Genomic DNA, 26,737 nt, shown 5'->3' on the forward strand with positions numbered 1-26,737 from the left:
ACTAGTTCCTCGTCTTGGCTATTTACACTTTCCACCGAAAATACTTCAAAATTTGTAAATCCAGTTCCATAAAAATACTGGATTTCATATTGAAAATACACTCGATGATTAAAAATTCTAGGGAAAGGGCAAGATGACGACCTACTGGTTAGTAGGTGAGAAGCCCATAAATAATAACGTCCAACAGAGCACAGTAAGCACAATGACAGATCCATCAGCTGTTGTTAGTCAGCAATCCCAGGGTCAGTTGCAGAATCCCCAGGACACATCAAACCAGAATTGCACCCGTAACATGCTGAATCTGACCGGAAATGGAGCACCAGGTAATCACACACTGACATTATCGCCATCCCATCAGCGTAATACAAATAATTCAGCGGTACATCAGAGCCTTCCAAGTGAAAATGTGCCCAATCATGCGGAAAGTGAACCTAATGCACCACTACTCCTGCCAGCAGGATCGATTCCATGAACTTGACTCACTGTATAATGCTTCAATCACTTCAACGGTAGACCTGAACTATCACATTGAGTTGATATTATGCAACTCACAATGTTTATTAAAGTTTCGTTAAGGGGAATAATATTTTGTTGAGAGAATCACTAGGTTCTTGTGCTCAGAGAAATTAAGGACATCAAGTTTATTTTTTTGTTGATTCTACTGTTCTTGACTTGTGAGAATTAAACCAAAGGAGATTATACTATTTATAGTAGAATTTTAGTTATTCCTTGAACGTGCAATGAATGATAGATTTAAATAAAATAAAAGCACATGTAAAAGAAATTAGAGTAACTGATTACAAAAGGTGCTGGACCATTGAAAATAATCGTTAACCCAAATAAATGAATCCATTAAACTCGAAGGGATTGATACCAAGCCTCGATAATTCTCAGCAGTAAAAAATTATCATTTACTTTAAAGATTAACGAATGAATCCAAAGTAATAATTTAAGTGACATAAATCATGTGATCTCTTTACAAGGTAAACGAAGAACCAAGATTTCATTAAAGAGCATTGCAATTAAAATAATAACCCAGAGTATGAGATATAAAGGGGAATATAAATGTTGCAAAGGTGCTAATGTTGATGATAAAGAATATATTGAGAATGGAATTTTTGCCGGGAGCGGCTTGGGGCTTAAGATTTATTTGATTGTGCGCAGTACATGTGAGAGGGAGCATTATGCTGCGTTCAAGTACACATCGAAAATCTGATCGAATTAATAGGGATTAAAAACATCACCCAAACATCGATTTTACGATTGTGGAACAATGATAAAATTACAAAATACTTTGTTAGGTTTTAAGGTAGTGTTTAAGACGTTTCACAGGCTCTAAAGGGATTTTGTGGATTTACGTTGACTGGCACATTCTCTTGGACGAATCCTGGATGAAGTATTCCGAGGGATCAACAGGATTTTTTTTTATATTTCCGGGGTGGGAAGGAGTCTATTGAAAAAATTATCTCAAGAACATTTTTTTGATCGCTAAATTCCACGTTTACTTCGGTTTCGTCTAGATTTAAATCGTTCTTAGTTAAGTGTAATACAAGTAAATCAACAAAGATATGAATATATATGTATATAACATAAACGTTAACGTAAACGGAGGTAGAAAAATTTAAAGGATATTACATTTAATGATAAATAATATTGATCGACGTATATTATATAGAATTGTTAGATATCGAGGCTGGGCCTCCAATGACTGTGCGAATGGGTGTTTGTGATAATTTACGCGTGATTAATTTTATTCTTCAACTATGAAAGATGACAACTGAGAGTATTCTGAATGTTGTGAACGAGAAAAATGGAATGATTCAGTAATCCACAAAATAATGAGAAAGAACAAACAAAAATCTGCATTAACTTTTAAAGAATGAAATTCTATTTATCTCACAACAGAGGTTAAAAATGAAAAAAAAACTTCTTTTAATGTACCAATCAATATATTATAATAAAGTTTGATTGTTTTCGGATGTTTCGAAGTTTGTGGAAGAAGATTAGAAGACGGCGTTTGCGAAAATCCAGTCGAGGTAAGAGCTGACACGTGTGTAGATACCCGGATGCCCTGGCTCACCACAACGTATACCCCATGAGACTATTCCTATGTTTACCCAACGTCCGTTAGCCAACTGATGGAGAAGAGGCCCACCTGAATCACCCTGGCATGGACATTTTGTTTCATTAGCTGTTGATCGACTCAGTAAGTGATTTCAAGGTTTTTGTTTTACTATTGTTTTTAGGGGCCTTATAGCAGTCTAATTCTTTCACGTTAAAATCGATAATTGGCCAATAGATATTAACAATTTTGTAGTAATCGAAAATAGCGGAGACGTATCTGGACCGTCCGTTAGGGCTTTTTGGAGGTAAGCGCTCGAATCGCTCGAAAAATTCGTATAAATTTTTCTCAATTTTTGGAGAAATTTTAGAATTTTCAATACTCACTTGACATGAATCCCGTCCACCTTGGTAGGCACCCGCACATAGGGTATTAGGGGATATTTTGGGTGTCATTGTTTGCCTACACAGATCGTGGGGCCACACAGGTACCGCTACTTCCATTAGAATCGAACTTGCTGGACCTCCGTAATACTGAGTTCCCCACCCTGATCAATATATTGCATGGCGTAGTGAATATTTTATATAATACCCTCCGGAATATCATAAACAGAATGTCATCAAAATTTCAAACAATGACAAATTACAATTGATGAAAAAACGCAAATTCACGTAAAATTCTGTACAAATTTTCTGAAAGCTGAAATTTCATGCAAAACAATTACATATTCAAGGTCTTAAACTAAAAGAAGATGAAAATTCTCCAACTTATTACTAGAATGTTCAAATGAATGATGATTCATCTGAATTCGATTAATTTTCAAGGAATCATGGAACTAACGATCGGATTCTAAAGCTTGCCACGTCGAATTCGGAATTATCACCATCTAAATTCTTTGAAATTTTGATTTGACTGCCATTTCAATAAACAATGATCAACAATTAATAATTATTCCTGGCAAAATTTCTAATTGATCTCTAGAATATCGGATTTGTTGATACAACAACATATCTTTCCCTAGTAATAACATAAATATGAAAATTTAAATGACTAATTTTCTCCTCATGTGTATCACATTACACATGAAAATTCATATTTCAACCCTTATCTCTCTGTTTAATTTCCCTAATTACCTGCAGTGATGAAAAATTCAAGGATTACGAGGTTTAATTGAAAAGAGACATAGGCAAGTGCTCGTGTAATTAGTACAGTTAATTGTCACTCCGCTTATTGGGTTTCGCTACCCTTTCATTATGCCAAATCCAGAGATGGGAAAATCAAGGTCAATTGGCGAGCCGGGGAGGGGAGGCAGCATTATGTGGAGTGCATCGTAATGTTATGAACGGCTGGTAATGCTCAGGTATGCACCTTGTTAATCGAAATGTGAGGTTAAATTAGTTGTACACAGCATAATTTACTGATTTATACCGGTCGAGGAAGTTTACCAATTGTTGCATTAGCGGGTTACACTCTGGCTTTGGGCATAATGGAGGGGAAAAGTGAATTCGTTATGCTGTTTCAACAGTCAGGCAGAATAATTCAAAATTGAACTGCGAACATGATTTAAATTCCTCGGGTACTCTTCTTTACCTCATTATTTTTTATTTGCAAACGTTACCTGTGACTATACCACTCTTATTCTCGATGGCAAAACCCGTTGGCGGCAAACAAATCGGCCAGATGTAAGTGTTGAATACCGTGGGTCTGTGTAGTTTGATGATCGCAATGTCATTATCGTAAGTTGATGCATCGAAATCCGGATGCTTTCTTATTTCGCGTATTCCAAAATCAACGGCGCGCGTTTCGTCGGGTTTTGAGAAGTCGTATTCACCCAGTCGAACGATAATATCTTTGGGTTTTATTCTGGGGGATAAAAAAAGTAAAGTTCTCTTAGGTAAAATAGACCTAAAAACAATTCTAAAAGAATCGAAAAGATGTTTTATAACATTTTTTAAATGACCTCTTGACCCATTTTATATGAATTACACACAATTTTTATATTAAATACATAGATCGTTACCATTTCAATAATGTGCCCATCACATCGGAAGGATTTATAATGCACTTCATTCATTTGCCATAAATGACGGATGTTATGATTTTTTTAATAACAAAAAAAGTCGGTCGGACTTTGTAATATTTTGTTAATATATACGGGTATATTTATGATTTAGATTCTCTCTGAATGAGGCTCCCACATACTCTAAATTAAAAGTGGAACACACTGAAAATCTTTCTTCCCTTGAACTTTATCACTGATACCTCGATAACTCTCACGTGTCAATGGAAAAGATAAAAAAAACCATAAAAACATGGAAGCAATCTGTCTCCCTAATGAATGATGAATAAACCAGCTGTTCGTTGTGAAATCCAATCCTCCCTGCGATAAATCCCAAAAGCTCATGAAAATTCATGCAGAAAAATATTTTGCATATTTGTATGGATAAAAATTTCGGCTTGACACGATAAATATTTTCCTGGTATTTATTCTCTGGGAAAATTCTGTCTCTATTGATCTAGTTTCCGTTGTAACTCGCATCTATTGACACGGAATTTTTTCTCATCGTATATCACTTGCGTCCACTCCAGGTGAAACGATTCCACAAGAGGTGAATTTCTCGCGGGTTCACATATCGTGAGCACAAGTGTTATTTGTATGATTTCCATGACAAAAGGCATCTGGAAAGCCTGCCCTCAGGGCTATGACCTACGTCTACGACCTATTAGTATCTACATGATATTCAGGGACCTCGTGAGGTATATGAGAATTGAATAGTTGAAACGGTTTCATTCGGTAATGCGGAAGCGCCGTTCAAACGCTTTTCACTCCTCCGTGAAACTGTCGGGCTACTTATCTCTACGTGGGACTATTGTCATTGTACCTTAACATCGTGATGAGATCCGTTAACCGTGTTATTTCGTTCGGAAAATTTTCTGAATGAAAGTCGTTGAGCAATTATCTGTAATTTGGTGTTTTCTCACTTTGTGAATATTACCATTTCTCGTTTCAATTTTCTACTCTTGAGTGCGCGTTAATTTTTTTAATCACTTTCCTTACAATGTTTTCACCTTTTATGCGCTGATTAATCAGAGTTATGGAATAATAAAAGATAGCAATTTAGCGAAAGCTCGAAACAAAAAATTCAATACCGTTAAAAAACATGGTAAATTTTTCCTGAATGACTCTGAATATAAATAGACAAATGAATGTACTTTTGTTAATAAGGAGCGGATTTCTCTCTAAATTTTTTTGCCCCCAGATACTGAGGTATTTTCGGGTGCATTTTCTCTCGCTATTAAATCTGCCGAAGAATGAAAAACTCATAATTAGGTCATTTCAATTTGAAGTAAACCGTTATAAATTATTTCTCTTTCAATTAGAAGAAAACCTGAGAAAGTTATTTCGAAAAACCGTACACCTGCGTCCTGAGAGATGAATTAACATTTGAAACAATTTCATCAATAGAGGAGAAACGTAGGTGCTTCAAATTTAAAAAAATCAAATCACTCAAATAACAAACCTGACCTTCTTGGGATTTAAACAATAAATTTGGTCTTGAACTGGTAAAAGGAGGCCAGTGCATTTTGCTCAAGATAAGCTGTCCTTGAATATCTTATGAAGGAAGGAAAAGAGCAAAATAAAAAATCCTTTTTACAACTCACGTTTCGCTCCGATAAAATAGATTTCAATAAAAATTTCCCTTGCCTTTAATTTATGCTTTAGTGATCGAAAACAGACTCAACAAAATGCACTCACCTCGTTGTGTACCAATTCTCTAAAAAACAAACCGTTTATAACCAACCGTTAGCCATATTTTTATTAAATATAACTTACCCGTAGACGCAATGAGCGGCAGTGAGAACATGTCTGTCAGTAATTAGCACCCCTCCGCAGTAATGATCAGTATCAGTACGAATGAGAGCGACCATCCACGGCCACTCTCGGGGACCAGCGGGTCTTCCCCCCACAATTCTGGTGGAGCTCTTTTCACTCATACCACATCCTCGGGGACCCCTCGATCGCCTCTCCCCCGAGTCCTCAGATTTCGTGGCATTCTGACTCGGTTGAGGTACAGCATCCCAAATAGGCCTCTCGTCGACATCTGCGCATTAATTAATTCACCTAAAACTTTATGAAACAAAACGAAAAAATCCTTCCGACCTTCATTAACAACGTTGATTCAACGAGAAAAATTGAGGATCAAATTGAAGACTCGAGCTGGGGCAACAGCTGGTACCCGAGGATTATTCTTTCCACTTATTTATTTTCTTACTCGATTCAACTTTCATCGTGTTTGAGTGGAATTCCATGGGTTGAAGTGAAATTACATGAAGCATTGTTATCACAATTTGCCATTTTGGTTAATATAAACACGGGGTTACCTGCAATTGCTGGCAGAAATCCGATGAGGTTCTCTGAGGCGGGAGAGTTGGTTTGTACAACCTCCTTAGCACTGTCCGGACAGCAGACGCCAACGTACCTGATGTGAATCGTAATAAATTCATTCTCAAGTTGGGGCAAACTAACTGCGGAAAATGGTTAGAAGCTTTATCTACCCATAGGGATAGGCAGATTAGACGCAAGGTGACGCAAGACGATTAGGTGCAAGCGCACTTGCATCTTTGCGACTTTTTCGGGATAATTTAAAAATCGGGAAAATTTGAGTTCATTATATTTTTGATTCATTGGGAATCGTCATACTCCTCTTCATGTTGAGGGAATTGGTCAGTCAAAATGACAGGAGTTGTGGTCCATTCACTGAGACTAGCGAATCAGCTCAGAAATTCAAGTGATTGTCTCATAATTTTTCACACACGATTCCACTAATAATTAGCTCTCGACTAAAATAACATATGTATATTATCTAGGGAGAGTGTAGCAAACGGGAAACTTTTAGATCGTCAATAATCCGTAATCGGTACGGATAATTTTCATAAATTTAATTTCATTTTGACGCCTTCTTTATAAACATTGAAATGCAAAGAAAATTGTTAGACTGAGTTTATTTAAGCGGGATTGAAAATTTATTGTCGCAATTCACCGCTGAAATTCAAATAACCAGAGGAATTTAAATTATTCTCATGCAATTTAATTATCTAATTCAATGACATGTCGCCAACAAACTCTCCAACTACTGTATAAATTACATTTCACACTTACGAATGTTCTATAATGCAAATGTAATCAAGAAATCTCGTGAAATTTCTCTGAAAGTCTTTGAGGACACACTGGTCCAAGTGCCTGCAGTGTCCCTTCTTATCTTCGGGCGCTATACACGCCTGATAAGGTTTATTCAACTGCAATAAAATATCAGTCTCGTAAAAGCAATTAAAATCCCCCCCCCTCCCCACCCCTCCCAATTTTCATAATTAAAGTTTACCTTTCGATCTGCATTTGGTAGAGACACGAACCGCTTCCCACGAAGATGCACGTACGTGTAATTTTCGGGTAATAATGGGTCTTTTTCCCCGCGCACCAAGTGGTGGCCCCATTCAAGACTCGAAAGCCCTCGTGAATCTAGAGCCGCATAAAAAGTAGATTAAAACACAGTTAAATGTAGATGAGCTGAAAAAAAAATGTCGGTGGAGAGTTTTAATTAATTTCCTGAATTTTTGGTGTGCGAATCAATGATAGAGTTATCAAAGGACGTACCAACGCTGCATCCTTCGTTAAAAGTTGATAAAACGATGAGAACAAAATTTTTAATTAAAAAAAAAACAGTATTTGCTTTATTCAACTTCCTGTTATTAAAAGTTTTGTCAATAAAATTTAGTTTCACTGATATTTGTCAATGAAAATGGACAAAACAATACTTACTGATGGTGACGGGTACACTCTCACCCCTCACAGGTGCCAAAAAATAAAGGGAGAACACGCAAAATACCACGAGAATAGTTTCACTCAATGTTCTACATGTAAACATTTTTCTCAATTATTGAAACATGCAAAAACAATTCCCGGAAACGAGTTGACAATTGTGAGAGATAGGTCTCGTGTTTTAACGGAAAAAACGATGTTGCACCAGCAGTTGAGTATAACCGAATGAACAGAAACCGAAATACGGGAGAACCCGTTGCTTATGTTAAAGTTTCATGGTGTCGATGTAGTTCTATTTGGTATCTACCGCTTCGTCAGGGGCTTGGTTCACTCCATAACTGAAATATCATCTTTAGCACACCCACGAGTTTTTCTAATAGCCCTCCTTGCTCATTAATAATTTTGAGAGATTGATGGATATTAATGTCGAGGTATTTTTTACAGTTCTTTATAATTCATCGGTTTAGGCTTTCGATCAGTAGAACAATTTGTTGATTCAATGGGGGGAGAATTTTATTTCGAAAATCTCCTATGTTCAAATCAATCGTTTTGTCGATTTTGTTTTCATCTCATTTATTATGGAACTACTGCCTAGGAGGGGAAGCTTTGGAAATGTTATTCCCATCGCGTGAGTGAACTGTTAACACTTCCATTTTCCATACACTCTAATCAATTAGTCATTTTTTTAGAAATTGATCATCATAAAAAAAGTGATGGACATGGTTAAGTTCATATTTTTCAAGTACAATCACAACGAATCTAGTGAGAAGCCTACTGGAAATTAGATGGGTCGTCATTACGAAAGGAGAAACTAATAACACCCTTCAACCCCTACTTATCGTACGTAGAAAACAACCATCCAAAGTTTCGATATTTTTATTAGTCTTTTTAACTACACGTTTTTAAACTAATAATTTTCTAGAAAAAAGAACAAGTCCAAGGGCAAAAAAAAGTATTTTAGAACATGTGCCAAATGTTCGTTCGCGTGTTTTCAGCGAGTGTTTATCACTGGATTTTTCGCTGCCAATTGGCTTCATACTTATAACCCCGTATCCATTTCAGAAAAATAAAGTTTCATCCCTCGGTGAATAAAAAAGAGAGAAATGCGCGCTAAAAATCATTGCATTAATACGCGTCGAACGTTGGAACATTTCTGTTTAAGTGTGTTTACATTAAAAAAAATAATTTAACAAGTCAGTATTTTCTTTGAGAAATTCTATTGACTTTCCATCGGTATTCGATTATAATTCTGGGGAATCATTTAGCTTCTCCGAGTATTTTAAAATGAATATTAGAAAAAAGTTTGCATATTTGGACGATAAAATTATTTAAGAATAATTTCTCACTCCGTCACGATTGCCAATTAAAATCAATTAATCTTTAAAATTTGATGAGTGGAGAAAGACTCTAGATGAAATGAATGAAGCTATAATTCGTGTAGCGATTCCCGGAGTAGAGCCCTGGGGCATGTGACCGCAAGAGAAGTGATAATGACTGCGCATGAGTTGTTCGATGTTCAGAAACCAAATGACCGAGATTGTAACGCTCCTGTTCTCACTTTGTACCTGATCCATCTGACATCGTACATTGAGATTTATGTGAAATTGACCCTTGAGTGTAACGCCCCGAAGACACCGGAGGACCTGCCCACGGAGGTCCACGACTTGAATTGTGTCTTGCCAATTATTCTGGCACCGTTATGTGGCGTCTATGGTTCTTGCGATACGCCCACGTTGTCATATGCTTCCAGCAGATATATGTTTCATAATTGATTAAACTATTTTTATGCGAAAAATGTGATTAACGGAGTAGATAAAAAATCACACCACACACGGAGAGAAAAATTCGTTAAAAATGACGGTGCCGGTACCGTAATCTGCCAGTTAAAACTGTTTTCAGTAAAAATTATAGAACAATTATGCATTTTTTTTACTAAATGTTCCGTACTTCTTCTGGAATGCCCTGAAAATTCACTGGAAAAGTGGGTAATTGTTTCCTAATTGTTTTTTACTGAATAGTATTTTAACTGGAAAATTATGGAAGTCACATAATTTTTCAATAATTTTTCTCTCCGTGGACTTATTATTAAGGATTTTTTCCAATTCAATTTTGAAGTAGTGCTCAATCCCTCATAACATTAATTAATCCAATTAATAAATTCGTCACGAGGAAATAAAATCGAACGCTAATTATTATTATTATTTACGAAGAGACTAATTGTCTTCTGGAGAAAATAACGCAACTTTGGGGGGTAAAAACTGAAATTTGAAAGAAATTTCAAATGATTTGACGTGAATCGGTCTCCTCATACCTGGAGGATAAATAAAATTGAGGAGTCCTCACGCACGTATTCGTAACACGCGAGAAACCATCAACCGGGGCCTCCGGGTTTTATTGTCATTTGAACCGAGAGATCGGCTCCCGGTCAGCCGATAAAAACGTCCGCACTCGCCGTTACTCGACGCAAGATGACGCCCTCTCCGTTATCGACGGCTTTTATGATCCTTTTTCCCTTTTCTTCTCGAAATTTATGCTGAGATTATAGCCGGGTGGGTGGGACCTTTGTTCAGATTTTCAATTATAGGATTTTTTTATTTACAATACAAACAAACATAAAATTCCATAAATAAAATATTTATTCGACTTACTTATTTTTTCCGCGTGAATAATATATTTATATGTTATGAATAAATTTCTGGTGAATATTTGACGTCATGTGCAGGCTTCGAGAGGGCAAATTTATTTTTCACAATTTAAAAATAAATGCGAAGAGTTACCGGAGCAAATGCTGTCGTCTGACCACACGCTGGCATATTTTACGAGCAAATGGATCGCACACCGTTTATTCCGCTCAGTTCCGTCGTACTCTATATGAATCCCGAGTATTTTCCTTCCCATTTTACGATGAGAAAATATGTAGAAATTGACCTCGGAATGATCAAGAAGAGAGGTCATTGTAAAGCGAAAGAAAATTAAAACGTGACATCATATTGGCGGGTTTCATGTGATTGTTTGATATTATCATAACTCTCTAGATGGGATATTGAGGTCACATAGAATTTACGTCATTGAATTTTGGAAAATGTGACATTTTTATTGCTATTTAGGTAGTATATGATGGTTACATAACATTTGTGTCACGAAAAATACCATAAACTGAATAGCTGTCATAAAATTTTGACTAGTTCTTCGGTAGTACTGTTATTTAGATGATTCCTATTAAAATTCTATTGGAAGATTCTTCTTGTTTTCCCAGCGATTCTACTAAACATTGCGCAACACCCCCCATGTATTTGAATAGATATTATATAATTTATTATGTTGGAATTTTTTCTGTAAGAATTCTTAGTCATGATTTTTCAATTTTCTGTACGAATTTAAATATGAGATCAACGTACGAAGATATCGACGGAAATTAAAATATTCAGCTTCAAGAATTTTTACAGAAAAATAAAAATCTACTTTCCTTTTTCTAGCGCAAATTCCTCTATAAAATGATACAGTGAAGTTACAAAATTGATTACAGTATTTTAATAGAAATTCTGCAGAATTCTTTTAGATTGACAAAAGTATTTCATTAGAATTTCGTAGATAAAGCGGTGAATTTTCCGGTTATTTTTATTCAATCGCATTTACAATTACCCCAACATCAGACGGAGTCTGATGATTTTTTTTCATTCCCCAAATAGCCAATTTCCAATTAAAAATCATTCATTTCTACGTTTTTGCTACATTCCACTGTAAACCCCCTCCCCCCCCCCGGGTGTTGTACCGATAAGTATCGACAGTACTTTTTGCACCAGAATACCTCGGCACTGCACCGTCCACCGGATGCAACAGCAAAACAATTCCTCGTCGATCCAGAATCAGCTCAGCATCGTGAAAACCACTTCTTGTCCACATCTTCGGTTTCAAGTTCCCCCGTTTGTCCATGAGCCCTCTCCTTCTCCACATCCGAGGGAACCAATCATGGCAACCGTCTTAAAATTCACCATTCGCTCCTTTTTCTCGATTCCCTCCTTTTTCCGAATAAAAAACTTTTCTTATTCCACTCGGTTTACGTCTCCGGGGAGAGTTGAAATGGGCTAGAAAATTCCGAATGCCCGGCACGCGTACACCATCCTTCCTTAATTCTTCGAGGAGCCTCATGGTCGAGTGTCACATCTCATTGTGAAGGACATGAACATAAAAAATAATAAGTCTTGATAAATTGAATTATCGTGACTGTAGCAAGACTGCGGGGCATTGGTGACACGCATATATCTGAATCTTAAGTAATCGGTGAAAAAATTAATCAAATTTCATGGATAGTTGATGATTAATTTCTAGGAATCCGACTTAAGGCTTAAAAGGTCCTGAAATTTCAGATTACTCTGAACATTCAATTACTTTCTAGAAATATGGAAATATCTTAATTTAATTGGATTTTCAATGACATAAAAAAAATTCTGATGTCCTTCGCCCAAATTGCATTCACCCAAAAACAATTTCAATCTCAACGACTCAAGTAAAAATTTATCTAATTAATTAAACCGAGGAAACGCGCGTGTCAATCTACAATCAATTACATCGATGATGTCCTCATAATTCACGACGTTCACTAATTTTCCAACTCTTTCTCCAAATCGATTCTGGAATATTTCATGAAAGCTAATTTACTCCGAAATTAATTTTCAAAATTTTTTTCTATATCTCAGAGCAACATACCTGTGGCCTTTGGATTAATTGACAATAATGTTGGTCGTGGGTTGAGTTCATTAACACTAGAATAGATTAATAAATATTTCAGATGTTAATCTAAACATTCCCGTTGTCTCATCCCAGTAACAGTTTCCCATTGTTAATTTTTTCAACTTCTCTCTCATGTACTTAGAGAGTGTGACACTTTGATAGGTCACTTAGTCGTGCTGTAAAATAATCCCCAATACAGACATTTTTCCCTCCGTTCATTTACACCGTAGCGAAACCGCTCGTAAACGTTAATCTCATTAAGGTGGCGTTTAAATTATCGCCAACGGATACTATCCCCCTCCCCTCCCTCACCATTTTGTTGCTTACGCTCGTGTGTACACCATTGCCTTTACCGGTTATTCCACTCGGTGTTTTAATAACACAAATGCAAGCCCCATGTGTATGACTACACTTGGATTGTAATTAAACACGTGCCATTACTTTCTATCGTTTTACCATAGGGCGATAAGCCGATGCAATACGAAACAGTTGTTCTCGGTCTGGTTGATTCTTGTTTCGGTAAATTGAATGAATTCTGATGATTGTTCAATTTTTTATTGTCGGAAGAAATATAAAAATTGTTCGAATTAAAATTATTTCGTATTTCCTGAAAATCTCCATTTACATCCCCAACCTTCAATGAAAAGTACAGATTTACTTGCTACATATCACTGATAACTGCAAGACAATTAAACCGGAATTCATTTATTCGAAAGTGTAAATTTCCTCAATATCAAGTTAGAAATTCTGAATGAAATTGTAGAATTCAAGCTGGAATATTACTCGAAAGTAATGAATTCAATCACTCGTGTTTATTGAACGTCGTAAGTTTGGGGTGTCGGTAACTCTGGAGTTTGTTAACGAGGGTTTTCTAGTAGTTGGGTATCCGCCATTGGTCAAAATCATAACTTTCAGCCTCAAACTCACCCGGTTGTAATCCAACGTCAATTGCACTGGGAAATCCCTTAGGGAAACTTGTCTAACGGTTTTACCTTGATTTGCTTTATCACTTATAACCGACAAGCCAGAACTTTCCTTAACTCTCGACGGATATCATCACGTTATTCAATCGTTAAGCACTTGTGATGAATTGGTTTTTCATACTTTAATGAGTATACCCGAAACTTCGATAGTTAGGGAGTTGCAGTGCTGTTTGAAAGCCATGAGAATTTCTCATTTCAAACTAGTTTCGAGTTATTTGAATTATGTTAACAGTCAATTCTTCGGGTTTCTATGAATTAATTTCACCACTTCTAAATTATAATTATAAATGTGGTTTATAATTATAAATCATTTCAATGCAGTCGAAATCATGAGTTTATACCATGAACACTGATAAATTATTGATTATTGATGTGCTCTCTGGGACCTTTGACAATATTGCGGAATTTTATAGCGTTCATCGTTGAAATGTTCTTTTCCACATAAAAATAAAGAGGGCATAGTGAACCGCAATGAAACCGCGCAATTGCGAGATTCATATAATCTTGAAAACCTCAATAGTCATTAATAACTGGGAACTTAATTAATGGAATGAAAACCAAGGAAAAGGAATAAAATTCAAATTCGAATGCAATCGTCATTTTATCGACGAGAAAATGTTGGCGACATTGAATCGAACTGAAATTCATGGCAAAGACATTAACTACATGCGAATATAAAGTGTAAATTAAGACAGTGAAGTTTTTTTCGGTTGAATTCAGGGCGGAGTGAAGATCCGTTAAACGTTATTACATTGAACCAATCGTCGATGCATTATCCCATGAAAAAAAGAAGAAAAAAATCGCCCAGAAAAATTGCCCGAGATATGCCGTGGACGTGCACTGGATCCGGTGGCTGCATAAATAACCCGTCAATAACGCCGGGATAATTAGTCGTGTTATCGAAAACACCTTCCACCTCGATACCTGGAATCAAGACGTAAAACTGAGGGATAAGGACCCATCGATGCAGATCGATTACAACTGATTTTTTCTTTATTCCTCTTTCACTGCTGAGATCAGGTAAATTCCCGCTTTGAGATACTCTGATCAGTATCCAAGAATGTTGGAATTCGGGGAGAAACTTGGATGATAAATTAGTGCTTAAGGGACTTGAAGAAACCCTAACAAAAATGTGAATTTTTTCCCTCTCAAGAATTTCTGAGTTGTCTAAAGTATTAACAGATCCTTTTTTTTATCTTGGGGAATTTTTACAATCGAACAGCCCTTGAGATGGAGTCAGTTCAAGGACGAATTAGTATCTCAGAACATTCTAGAGTACTCTGAAATATTGTCGAAGCACGTAGCAAATAGCCCTTGGGGAGAGGGGGAGGGCAGGTTAAACTGATAATTTTTTTAATTTCTCTATCAGGTCAGTGTCTCCTTAGTCCTTATTTCTGCTCCTTCGCCACAGATATGCTTACAAGCAAAATGAATTTCTCTGGTAAAGCGTATCGTGCAATAGAAATTCTTTCGAAAAACATATTTTTGTTTTATTAATAATTTTATTGGGGCTATAGCGGACTCGAAAGCATGGCAGGAAACAATTTCACTGCCATGTGGATATTCTTCCCATTCTAGCGTCTTATTTATGTTTTTCCGTGCCCTATGTTGTCTTATCAGAGTTGTAATATCACAACGACTCTTGGGAGAGTCGAAACTCCCATCCCAATCCAGCGAAGATGAATTTTCATGAATTATAGACCATATCCTGTTTCTCTAGTACAATCCACACGTGAACAAATGTTTTCATCCTCGACTACCGCCTAATACCGATATTTTCAGATGTTCAATTTTTCTCGTTTATCTTTTGTATTCTTTACGCGCTTTGTTAATGGGAAGGGTCATAAAACTACGAGGTGATCGGAAAGGAATGGATCGAGTTAAATTTTTTGTAAAACTTTCTATTGTCGTAAAAGATTTTTAAATACACATATGGAAACAACAACTGGGTAATTTCACCTAAAAGTAATTTTACGAGAACTTTTCTCGTCTGAGAAAGGGACAAACGGAGGCGGAATCCTATTGTTACTCAGTCTTGAGTCAATTGTTAAAGATGGAATTGTCAATTGTCAAGTATTTATTTAATTATTTGAACTTCTTTCGAATCTTAATTCTGTACCGAGGATTAATTGATTTTTCGTTGTTTACGGGTATGCGATAATTTTCATTGAATATTGGTCTAATTATCGACGTAATGGTAAAATCTGTCTCGAGTTGGTAAATCCGTCGAGTATTTTTTCTCTCTCTCAGCTCCATGGTTCAATCTATACATTTCCCATGATGCTCACTGTCATTCGAATCACGCATCTGCGCGTGAAGGCGTAATTGCCTCGACGCTCGTAATTTTCCGAATGGTTTGTTCAAGTAACTGTGTTACGAAATCTGGGGGAAATATAAAACGCACACATTCTCAGGAAAAATTGGATTTATCACCCACTAGTTTTTTTTCAATAGTTAGTTTTTAGGTTCCAGGGGAAATTTTCTTAATTAGGAATGAGATACTCTCATCGGTTATACCTGAAGGGGTCACAGGAATATCTAAAATTGATTTTTTTTTGAGAATATGTTCCTAAAACAATTTAAGAACATCAAAATCGTATAACATACTCATCGTTAAGCATTTTTTCTATGGATTATTAGTTTTTTTATGTCGTTAACTTTTTTATACCAAATATCATAACGACTGATCATTAGCAATAATTCCTAGGGAAGAGGTTATTAATTATATGAAATAGGAATTTTTTGTTATGAGGGAGAAAACAGTATTGAATTTTTGGTAAAACTTTTTATTGCTGAAGTATTTTTGAATACAGGATTGTTTAATAAAATTTTATCGGCAGATGATATACAAACGAAGAGAAAAATTCAGTAGAAATTACCTGACCGTTTAATAATCGTGTTGTGTTTTGCCAGTTCCGGAAAAATTACCGTACCGTACCCGTCTGAGAATAATTATCCAACAGTTGAATAATTTTTCTCTAACATCTATATAACTTTTACCAGCCAGTCCACCAATTTTACCGCACGGTACCGTAATTTTCCGTGAACAGCCAAATCACGAAACGATCACCAAATGGTTTGGTAATTTCTGCTGAATCTTTAGCTCCATCAATATTCGAATAAACATGAAAATCTTTCCAGTTTTCAAAAGTACAATTCTAAAAGTCCAATGATAACGACATTTCAATAGCAGGATTAATCCTCACAAGCAACTGAGATGAGTCAATTTACAATTGAAGTCACTCCCTCAATGATCACATGATAGCACATGAAATAAGACACCTGATCAGGGCAAGTGATCTCAGGCGCGTGTTGAAACTAATGACAAAGAATTCCTAGAAACTCGCCTCTTCGATAAATGAAAAATAGGACAAAGGATCATGTGGTCATTCGATCCTCCGAGTCATGATGTCATTTGATTAAAGTCAAACTTGTTTCGTCTGTGCTGTCTGCTCCTGGGCTTCTGATGGTGTAGCTTCCGCTGGCTCTGGAGCCTGATTCTCCTGCGCTACCACGACTGGCTTTGCATTTGGATTGTTTACATCCACAAGAGTAGTGTGGTACGTCTCTACTTTCTGATTTGTTGAGTTGTACACACGCTCGAACCGATGAATTGTGTCACCAATCCTGCGTTCTTCAACGTCCCGAAAATAGGGCTCTCCATTTGGAAGATATCCGGAGGTTATGAAGCGAGAGGAACCTCCGTTCGAATTAATTATTACTAAGGGACCACTCTGTTCCGCTTCTTTAGTTATTTCGGCTGAAAAACGTTGAAAACTCATCAACTAACTTGGAGGACGTTACGATCAGTCCATTTAACAATGCACCGAGTAATTACCGACTTGATATATTTATGCTATGAGGTATCATTAGGCGAGTCTTAATGAATTGATAAAAAAAATACATTGATGGACAGAACGAATAAATAAATATATTGACACTAGAGAATGAATAACCGCAACATTTTCCTCAATTAAAGCATAAATTTTAATAATTTAATTCGAATAAATTCGAATTAATAGAATGAGTCATTGAGTGGATGAACGAACCTTCCAAATCATCAATCATTTCAGATAAAATAATTATCAAGTATCTTAATAAATGAATTATTCACGTTTCTATCGACTAATTAAATTCAACGGGTTGTCGATTTAATTTTCTGAGTTCCTGAGTGCCATCTATTCAAAAAAAAATTCAATAGCCCTCAACAGAGTTTCAGCTTCAAGATCCATTCGAATCCCGTTTTAATTAAGCTAAAACAAGGTTTTGATGAATAGACGGGCATAAAAAGCGAGAATCGCTAATAAGATTGAAATAAAAATACTGAGAGCAAGTGAAGAGTTAATAATAGCGGAAAGGTTAAATAACTTCAACACAATTCCCTGACTTGAGTGTGAAGTGTGCGACGAGCAAATCTCGTATCTACAAATTGTTACATCACCCGAACGATAACCACCGCGACATGATTTAAACCGGCTGATAGATTTTTTTCGACACCCAATCAATTTGAAGTATGAAAAATTATAGAGAGAAGAATATTAAATTGCTGGCCTTTGTGAAACGAGTTCTTATCCAGAAAAAATCTTAATTTAATATTCAATGGAATTGATTGAAGAAAGAGAGATTCAATCTCAATGGAACTATTTGAATTAGAAAATTATCAATTACGATTTTTCTTTCGGGCAGACGGAAATAAATTTTAGGTAAAAATTAAGCATCGGGTGGGCGAAATAAGGGACGAAGGTTACCTTCACCCTCTGGAGGTTTAATTTTTGTCCAGAATTTTTTTTCGTGCGGAAATATTTTAATAAAAAAAAAAATTATCACGATACGATATTTCATTGATATGAATAAATTCTGATAAAACAAGTCATATGAAAATAAAAAAATCGGGAGAATCAGAAAATAAAAAACCTGACTAGTTCATTTTTTTACATATCAACTAATGAGAAATTCATAAATCACTGTCTATGTATCATGTATTCCCCCTATAAAAATATCTATTCAATAGTAAATATGCACAAGTATTAAATTTCCACGTAACCATTGAAAACCATTAATTAAAATTTTTCTTTTTAAGACACTTAATTTCCATTTTTCCTCCACAAAACCGTTCGATTTCATCTCTCACCGAGTAATTGAACACTCACTAATCACCGACTTGATCTGCACAATGAAAAAAAAAAAATGCGAAAATGAACCTATAAAAATCCCAGTGCTACGTGAGTCAGTGTTATTCTATTCAGCGGGAGGTCAAAAACGAATGGGTGAAAGGAAAGTACGAGTGAGTGAAACAAGACAGAAACAAGTGCACGGCCAATTGCATGGTAAAATAACAATCGGAGGTTATCGCTGATGTTCAGCACCCGGGGGCTGGGATTTTTTTTTCCCCACTGAAAACTTTATTTACCAACTCGTTGGTTAATATCTTGATTCAAATGATCGATTCCGGCCAGGCGATCGCGAATATCCGCCTGAATTCGTTCCTGAAGTTGATGTACGTTTTGCTGAATACCCGCAGTCATGCGCTGGAGTTTGGCTGCAAGGTCGGATGTCCAGTCTGTGTATCCATATGTTCTGGAATAATTCAATGGAGACGTCAATTTTTGAGCGCATAATTTGTTAGGTAATATAAATATTCGTCAACATTCTGCTAATCGGTCTGCATTATTTAATTGACTTCGTACGGTGTCGTCATAGAAATAATTATTGTTTTTTAAATAATAAGTTAGTGCTTACCCGATAATTAGGGATAGGAGTATGTAGATCTTCATATTTAAATAATGCATTCGCTGATATTATCACAAGTTACAATAATACGTTTGCACTGCGCGAGACGTGCACACTCTGGTGCGAATCAGTATCGTTTTCACTGTCTTATACGGCCATTCCCACACATGCACATGGTTGACATGAGTCAAGATTACTGCGTCTCTCATAAGACATATAAATTATGAATAAACAAAATAGTAAATAAGGAAATTACATATTCTAGAACTTAATGTGCGATTTTAAGGACTCGCTCAGTTGAGAATTTCTACGTCTAATTGTCTGTCATATGGTAAATAGTTGATAAACATATTTCGGCGATTGATTATATTTTTATAAATATATTTCGGTGATTGATTATATATATTTGCCGGCATTCGAGGTATTTTGGGTTCCGGAAAGGAGGAAAAACGAGTTTTCGGATTGTTAACATGGACCCAATGGAATTAAGTGGCCGAAAATTTCTAGATATGCGTGTAAAATCTCCAAGAATGTTGTACCCAATTAGTGAACGAGGATTTGGGAAAGTGACCAATTTTGATTGACCATATTCTCAGGTGATACCTTTGAGGCCTGAAGTCGTTATAGCAGAAATAATTTTCGTCCTCCTTAGGACGTTGAAACTATTTTTATTGTAGATTAAATCTATAAAATTTTATATAATTTATTGACTACGAGGAGAGAAATACTCAATAAAAATTACTTATCTTTTTCATAATTCCGGAGTGAAATGTGGTTAACGAAGATTTAACGAAAATGTCACTGATTTTTTTTAGGGCATTCCCTCATTTTTGTGGGAACTATCTTTCATAAATTATAGTATCACCAATTAAATTTTCCCAGTCACTACTGTATTTGGTAAACAAATTTGGGTTCCATAATTTTTATAGAATATTTGTCTGCGTGTAGGAGTCATCCAAAAACTGACAACAATTTGTTCAAATATCTTATCATATTTAATTAAACAATTACATTCGGCTTCATAATTTATTTATGATACCAATTTTCAAGATAACGATTGTTTTGTTTGATAAAAACTGGGTTAAACAAAACACTATTTGTGACCCTTTTCAATATCTTTTTTCGTGGCGCCGGCGCCACTTCGTTGAAACCCGATTAGCGCTCCGTTCCAGGTAACGAGGCGTCGACTAATTATTCTCTTGAGACAACTGCGATTGGATGACGCGAAATATCAGGAATTGACGGGGGGAGGAGGTGGGATAGAACTGAGAGAAATGTCATTTCAGACCTGGGTTGACGACTGTGGGTTCATCCACGCGGACTGATATCCTTAACTCGATTATCGCGTTCTCTCATTCGCTCAGCGGTGCGGCTCCTGGACAATGTGACTGTGAATTAGTAATTATTCCGTTTTCACGTGCATTAGGGGGGAATGGAGTCATGAGTGATGAAATTTCATTGAATGTGGAGATATCGACAATAGCGGGTTGAGGATGTTTCAAAGCTTTACTTAGAGTGTAGGTGTTTTACAAAACGAGATCTCGTTATGATGGATCGATAATATTGACATTTTAGGACAGGTGAATTACGAGAATTGGAGCATTGCTTTTATGAAGTTATTGGTCACCTCAAATTATTCATATTATTTTTTTTTTATTTTTTTAGGTGTTTAAACTGACGAATTTGATGATTGAAAATATTTAACTGTAAAAGATGTTTAGATATTTTATTAAAAAAATGACATTCCTCTGGCCAAGAATTTTTATGGAATACTGAAAGATCAGTATACATATAGTTTCATTTCATCAGTCCAAAAATTGTGAATTTTCCAGGAATCAATTATAGATAAAAATTTGAAGATGCTCAGGGCTGATACCACTCAGCTGGAAAACCCAATCGACGATGTGATTATATTGATACTTGACTACTTCGCTCTAGCCATTTCTACCAATATGTGATATCATGCTTTCGAGGATTCGGGGAATTGATATTCGAGGATTTATTCTCATCCAACGAGGGCTCCGATGGCCACTCAAGCGAATTCAGTAATGAAATTGGACGGACAGAGTAGTCCTGTCCGTTTTCCATTTATATTTTTTTTTACATCACTCTCCACTTGTTTTCCAGGCAACTTTTTGCTCTGCAGTGCATAAGTACTATTTTCACTCAAATTCACGTGACTCACCTCTGTCTTATCCAGTTAGTTACATATTTCATGGATGACTTCGTCGGTTATGTGGTAAATAATATTCCGGAGAATTCCGCGGTCAAGGACGGAGGTAGTGGGGAAATTCAGGAAGCAACTTTATTTGTGTCGTTTATCATTTCACGAAAATTCCTCAGATAAAAATCGTTTGATTATTGGGTGAAAACGTTTTTGAGTGTCAAAATGTTTTCATAAATGTTTTATGAGCTCACTGAGTCTTTTATTTTTTTAAATTCAAAATTCAATTTCCATTTTCATCCTAGCAAATGTTTTGACTTTCTAAGAAGTCTCAATAGAGTTGCTAGGAGACATGAATTATTAGGATATACCGTTAAACTATCCTTTATCATTTTTAGGCTCATTATAATTAATTTTTCGGAATAAAAAAAATAAAAATGAAAAAAAAAATATCTTTCCGATACCGGGAATCGAACCCGGGCCGCCCGGGTGAGAGCCGGGAATCATAGCCACTAGACTATATCGGATGTTACACTAGAATGAAGACTTTCTCCGTAAATAAGTTGTCTCAAATAACCAAATGTTGCGGAAATTTACGTTCGTATAAAGTTGAGTCTTAAAAGTAAAGAAAAAAAATTGATGTCACCGCTTCGAAGCTACAGGATTTCGATTCGGTATCACTTAAGAATTTAACGGACATTCAAGCTCGAGGAGTTGATAAAAAACAAAGCGCAATAAACAATATACGACAGAAAAACGCTCCTAAAAATGCTTTTGGGGCCATGTGGCATACACTACTCCCGTTTGTCACGCGGCCCGACTAACCGAGTACTTTAAAACACCCAGGACGATAAGTGGTCGTCCAGTACGATAAGTAGCCACTTATCGGCCTAGGACTACCAAAGTATAAGATTAACCCCGGCCGAGTAACATAAAAAACCTCATGAACAATCCACCTGAACTAAAACCGAGGAGAAACCACGCTTTGACTATTTTCCGTAAAAAACATTAAGCAATTACATTTTCAACAACTAAATTAATAAACACATCTGCGTTTTAAATATTTTCGATTCGAATTCCCCCGAAACCCAACGGGTTCATAAAATTTCTTTATTTCCTTTTCTGAGCGAAAAAGATCTAGTTTTTCATGAAAAAAAAATTTAGATCTCAATGAAAATTAAAAAATTCTAACGCGTTCCTCGCATACCTAGAGAATTAATTTTTCTGACGAGTCCCGTCTTCCAAAAAGTCTCCATGAAAATACAACGAGAAAATAACCAGCCGCAGTGAGCAGTCCTCAAAAAAAAATACCGATAGAAAAAATATCGATTGACCCGGGGTCAGGTAAAAAGTATCGCTGCAGAAGCGTTGAATCCCCGGTGAGATTAGTCTACCCGGCCTTGATCCACGCCCGGAAGGATTTCTACATCACTGAGCCTCAGATCGCCACGAAAACATGACACTCCAGGGTGTTACCCACCCACTACAGGTTCTTTTCCCCCCATTACCCACACGAGACAAGAGGATGCGTTAGAAAACGCCTCAACAATCCTAGTGGTTCTAAGGGGGGCGAGGGGGGGGGGTGTGACGGGGAGAGAGGATGTTGTTGTTGACCCAGAGGGCAAAACAGGTTTTTTGGCCGGGTCCCGAGGGCCCACACGGATTCACTCTCCTCCATCTACTCTCTCTCACATCTTTCGCATTATTCAGGCGATGAAAAAGATCGAGAAAGAGATCGGTCCCTCTCGGCCTTCGGGGGGAGGGTAGGGTAAGGGGAGTGGGTGAAGGTAAAGTATTGACAGTCGAAAGATTAAAATTGTTGTTTGAAAAATTATTGGGGACCAGTTTTATTTTCGCAAATGATTTCAATGGCTTTTCTCAACGTTTGTAGATCGAAGATTATTGTTGTAGAGGTAATTATGGGGTCAGTGGGATGTGAAGAGTGAGGAAGAGAGGATGGGTGGACAGTAGTTTCACGGTAACCGAGGGGGAAACACAAGCAGAGGTCTTCAGCCGATGCTGCAGGTAGCATCGAACAACGAATTATTAACGCGTAATCATCATGACCTGGATGATTTTCGGTAAATTTAAGATTACCAGGGTTGTAACAGGTTAATGACTCTTGGATTATTTTTTTTCGAGTCGCGTTGAAGCTGTTTGGAAATTAAATTATCAGAGTAGAGATCAGTTACAGGTTTTTTTTGAGTGTGTTTTTGAATTTTCTGGGAGTTATCGTTTTTTTATGGGAGGAGAGATATTCGGAATTGACGAGTAGAATATTTCGGGGTCAACAGTTTCAGTGAAGGCTCTCATTCCAAAATTGATATTAAATAAGAATCAAATTTATTATGAATTAAGATTACAAAAAGTTACAAATCACAAATTATTACAAAAAATTTACAGGAATTTAAGAAAATTTCCTACATTTTTTCTAATCAGGGGATTACTGATGATCAGTTGAGAATAGTCAAATGGTGTATCGCATGTTTATAATTTTGGATGAATATTTTTCATTGCATTGGTGCCTCCGACTTCCCCATATTCTTCACAACTGCCCAATCTACGCATGAACCCCTTCCATCGCCTACAACCATCGTTGATTCGAGATGATACCGAAAAAACCGAGTGCTGACATCCGCTCGAGATGATACGTTTGTAAAGCGATACGATGACTCGACGATGTTGCTGCAAAGAAAAAATATATATGAGCCAATGGATGGAGTTGATTTACCACCGCAAAACGAGTTTTGTTTAGACGGCGACTAAACAGAACGACCAGAACAACATAAAAATCGATTCGCAGAAAAGGACTTTCAGGAAGAACCCGTGGAGATACGCTTTCTGATGCGTGCATAATAAAATCATTTGGAAACGAGTGAGGTATATTCTGCGCGTGAGGGTTTCAATAGGATATATAATGATCCCAAAATATTTCCGGTTGAACAATTCCCAGTAAAATCTATTCCCTGAATAAAACCATGATTTTTGTCAATTCTCGGCATATTTTAGATTAAAAAAGTCCATTTCGCCTGAATAGAAGTATTCAAAAAACGAACCAAAGAACGTGAATTGATTTTATCTCTGAACTGATTGGAGCAAAATGGATTGGTACCCCTCGGGAATAATCTTTTATCACTGGAAGATAAGATAACCTGAAATCTCTCGTAGCGTATGACCACTCCTTCAAAAATTTTAAGTTCTCCAATTGACAATTTAGAAGACGAATGCACTTTGGTTGTCGCCCCAGGAGGTCCTAAAACCACTCAAAAGTCAGACTCCCGGATCCAAAAATTCCGTCGCCGTATTGTCCTCAACAAACCCTCTTTCCCCCTCACCAAACTGTCCTCTATCATCCTTTAAAGAATTTTCACGTCACTTCAAAAGCCCCATCTCAAGAACCTTTTCTAGTTTTGTATTTTCACCTGAATTACTCCAGACTCTGTTTCCGGTATTAGTGGCAGTGATAGTTGTATTGGAGGAGTAGTATTTACTTGAGTAATTACTCCGTTGATTATTATTTCAGTATCCAACGGAAAATCGTTCATGACATACATTTGTCTGATGACGGCTATTTATTAGCAATATATCAAATCAGCTAATGTTGACTTTTCAATTTGATCTGGATTTTTATTGACAAAGATTTTCAATTTTTAAATGAGTTAAAACAAAACTCAAACGTGGATTTAAAAGATTGTTAGCTAACTGACGTTCTCTTATTAGCAAAAAACGATAGAGAAATACACAATTGTGAAGCTAAAAAAGCAATAACTGTCAATAGACGAATCAAATTCAAGTAATTTTTATAAATTCTAGTGTTCTAAAGTTTCGTGAATCTCCATTCCTTTCAATCGCCAGACGTTTGTCGTGACAGCAGTGATTTTTCATATTTTTTGCAGTGTCATTGTGTTAAACCTCAAAAGAGCGATGAAAATGTTTTAAAAAACCTATTTTTTCCTTAATTGTTGTGCTAAGATGAAACCAAAGATATATCACGTTCACGGCAGGTATTCTTCCGTTTTGAGTTCGTCCCTTGTCTATATCTTTCATTTTTATCTACAACTGAAACTACAGATTGTTGTAGTGACAGATTAAAATTTTTTCTCCACCAAAAACACCACGTTTTCCCCTAAAATAAAAGCAAGTGTGAATGATGATTAGAAATCTGTTAATCACATATTCATAAAAAATTATTCCCTTCATAGCACTAAAACCTTTTCCTCGATAATTGTGTTAATAATCAATAGTTATGAAGGCTGTCAATGAAAATCATTCAATAATCAACGTTTATTTCAACTATATAATACCTCGGTTCACCTTCTCGACCTTTCTTCAATCAATCAAATAAATCTCGCTTTACGCCATCAAGCACAACTACATTGTTGGAATAAAATATTATTGTCTGAGATATTAGCTCATTTCTGACCTCGAAAAAAAAAACAAAACAAACTTTTCGAGCCATCATTTCATCAAAAGCCATCGAAAAAAAATTAAAAAATAATAATCGAATTAAATTTCACTCAATTAAGTTAATTGGCAGTATTTTCTCTCAATGTTTCCATTCGGAGGCAATAAAATTAAGAAACACTCTGATAAAAACAAATGAGTTGTGGCAAAAGGATGAATGCTCACCTGTACAAAATTATTCTTGTCTTAAAATTATCATTCCCCTTCATTCCAACCCACCATTTTCCCCTCTCAAAAATCAAGTAATCAACCATGAATACATATTCTTTCGAGTGAATAGTCACCATTAAGCATCATAATCAATACTACTATTTACTTCAAACCATCAAATTTTCCCCAAAGCAAAACTTTCACCTGAATGTTTTATGTACATCAAAGCAGTTACTACAAATTATTTATCTCTCTGAAACTACTCATTGCCTGCCTTATCGCATATTGTCCTCCAAAAGTGCCTCACTACGTCCGCCCCAAATAAATAACCGTATTTTCATAAAACCAATTTTTGTGTCCTCAGGGTGCTGGCGTCCGAAGGCGATTCAACAAAACATCCGAAAAATCACTCAGCTCCTCGTTTCGAAAAATCTCCGGTGGTCGTAATATATCCCTACACTTGTGTTCCTTATAATTCCAACAAAAAAAAAGAGAAAGACCTGAGGACTCGTGGGGATCCAGTGACTACAGTAGGCTGTCGGCTGGCGCCAATCTGGCGGTGGTCATTGGAAACTTGGCTGCATAAGCCAAGCCACGACCTGTGCTATAGTCCTCTACCACTTCAGTGCGTATAA

At 36.3% G+C, this 26,737-nt stretch overlaps 3 protein-coding genes and 1 non-coding gene across 7 annotated transcripts in view; 1 reads left to right on the forward strand and 3 right to left on the reverse strand.

Annotated features, from left to right (window-relative positions):
* The window catches only part of LOC135164642 (atrial natriuretic peptide receptor 1), an 80,135-nt gene extending 78,156 nt beyond the window's left edge, over positions 1-1,979 (forward strand). For all 4 annotated transcript variants that reach the window (XM_064125190.1, XM_064125216.1, XM_064125198.1 and 1 more), the window contains one exon: positions 122-1,979. In XM_064125190.1, coding sequence (XP_063981260.1) covers positions 122-472 — 351 coding nt within the window. In that variant the 3' untranslated portion in view covers positions 473-1,979. The remainder of the gene's footprint in view (positions 1-121) is intronic.
* Positions 1,909-8,134, reverse strand: LOC135164702 (venom protease-like). Its single transcript, XM_064125315.1, has 8 exons — positions 7,881-8,134; positions 7,444-7,580; positions 7,224-7,360; positions 6,446-6,543; positions 5,898-6,165; positions 3,681-3,925; positions 2,449-2,609; positions 1,909-2,165 (listed from the first exon to the last, which is right to left on the reverse strand). The coding sequence occupies exons 1-8, from the start codon at positions 7,984-7,986 to the stop codon at positions 2,004-2,006; spliced, it is 1,314 nt and encodes a 437-aa protein (XP_063981385.1). The 5' UTR covers positions 7,987-8,134; the 3' UTR covers positions 1,909-2,003.
* Positions 8,135-16,359: 8,225 nt separating this feature from the next.
* LOC135164743 (uncharacterized) lies at positions 16,360-19,493 on the reverse strand. Its single transcript, XM_064125387.1, has 3 exons — positions 19,334-19,493; positions 19,005-19,171; positions 16,360-17,354 (listed from the first exon to the last, which is right to left on the reverse strand). Exons 1-3 carry the CDS (start codon positions 19,381-19,383, stop codon positions 17,020-17,022), a joined length of 552 nt encoding a protein of 183 aa, XP_063981457.1. The 5' UTR covers positions 19,384-19,493; the 3' UTR covers positions 16,360-17,019.
* A 2,450-nt stretch (positions 19,494-21,943) lies between these two features.
* Trnae-cuc (transfer RNA glutamic acid (anticodon CUC)) lies at positions 21,944-22,015 on the reverse strand. The gene has a single exon. It is a non-coding gene; the product is annotated as a tRNA-Glu (tRNA).
* Between the last annotated feature and the right edge of the window lie 4,722 nt (positions 22,016-26,737).

Source organism: Diachasmimorpha longicaudata, chromosome 1 (assembly GCF_034640455.1).
Source record: "Diachasmimorpha longicaudata isolate KC_UGA_2023 chromosome 1, iyDiaLong2, whole genome shotgun sequence".
Taxonomy (NCBI): domain Eukaryota; kingdom Metazoa; phylum Arthropoda; class Insecta; order Hymenoptera; family Braconidae; genus Diachasmimorpha; species Diachasmimorpha longicaudata.

What these genes read in the sequence shown, in the direction of transcription:
- LOC135164702 (XM_064125315.1), bottom strand. Translation starts at nt 7,986, where the DNA reads ATGTTTACATGTAGAACATTGAGTGAAACTATTCTCGTGGTATTTTGC. An exon ending in GAGTGTACCCGTCACCATCA is followed by an intron (nt 7,581 to 7,880) that starts GTAAGTATTGTT and finishes ATGCGGCTCTAG; the next exon opens with ATTCACGAGGGCTTTCGAGT. An exon ending in ATTTGCATTATAGAACATTC is followed by an intron (nt 6,544 to 7,223) that starts GTAAGTGTGAAA and finishes GATTCACATCAG; the next exon opens with GTACGTTGGCGTCTGCTGTC.
- LOC135164743 (XM_064125387.1), bottom strand. Translation starts at nt 19,383, where the DNA reads ATGCATTATTTAAATATGAAGATCTACATACTCCTATCCCTAATTATC. An exon ending in CTCCTATCCCTAATTATCGG is followed by an intron (nt 19,172 to 19,333) that starts GTAAGCACTAAC and finishes GAATTATTCCAG; the next exon opens with AACATATGGATACACAGACT. An exon ending in AGATATTAACCAACGAGTTG is followed by an intron (nt 17,355 to 19,004) that starts GTAAATAAAGTT and finishes AACGTTTTTCAG; the next exon opens with CCGAAATAACTAAAGAAGCG.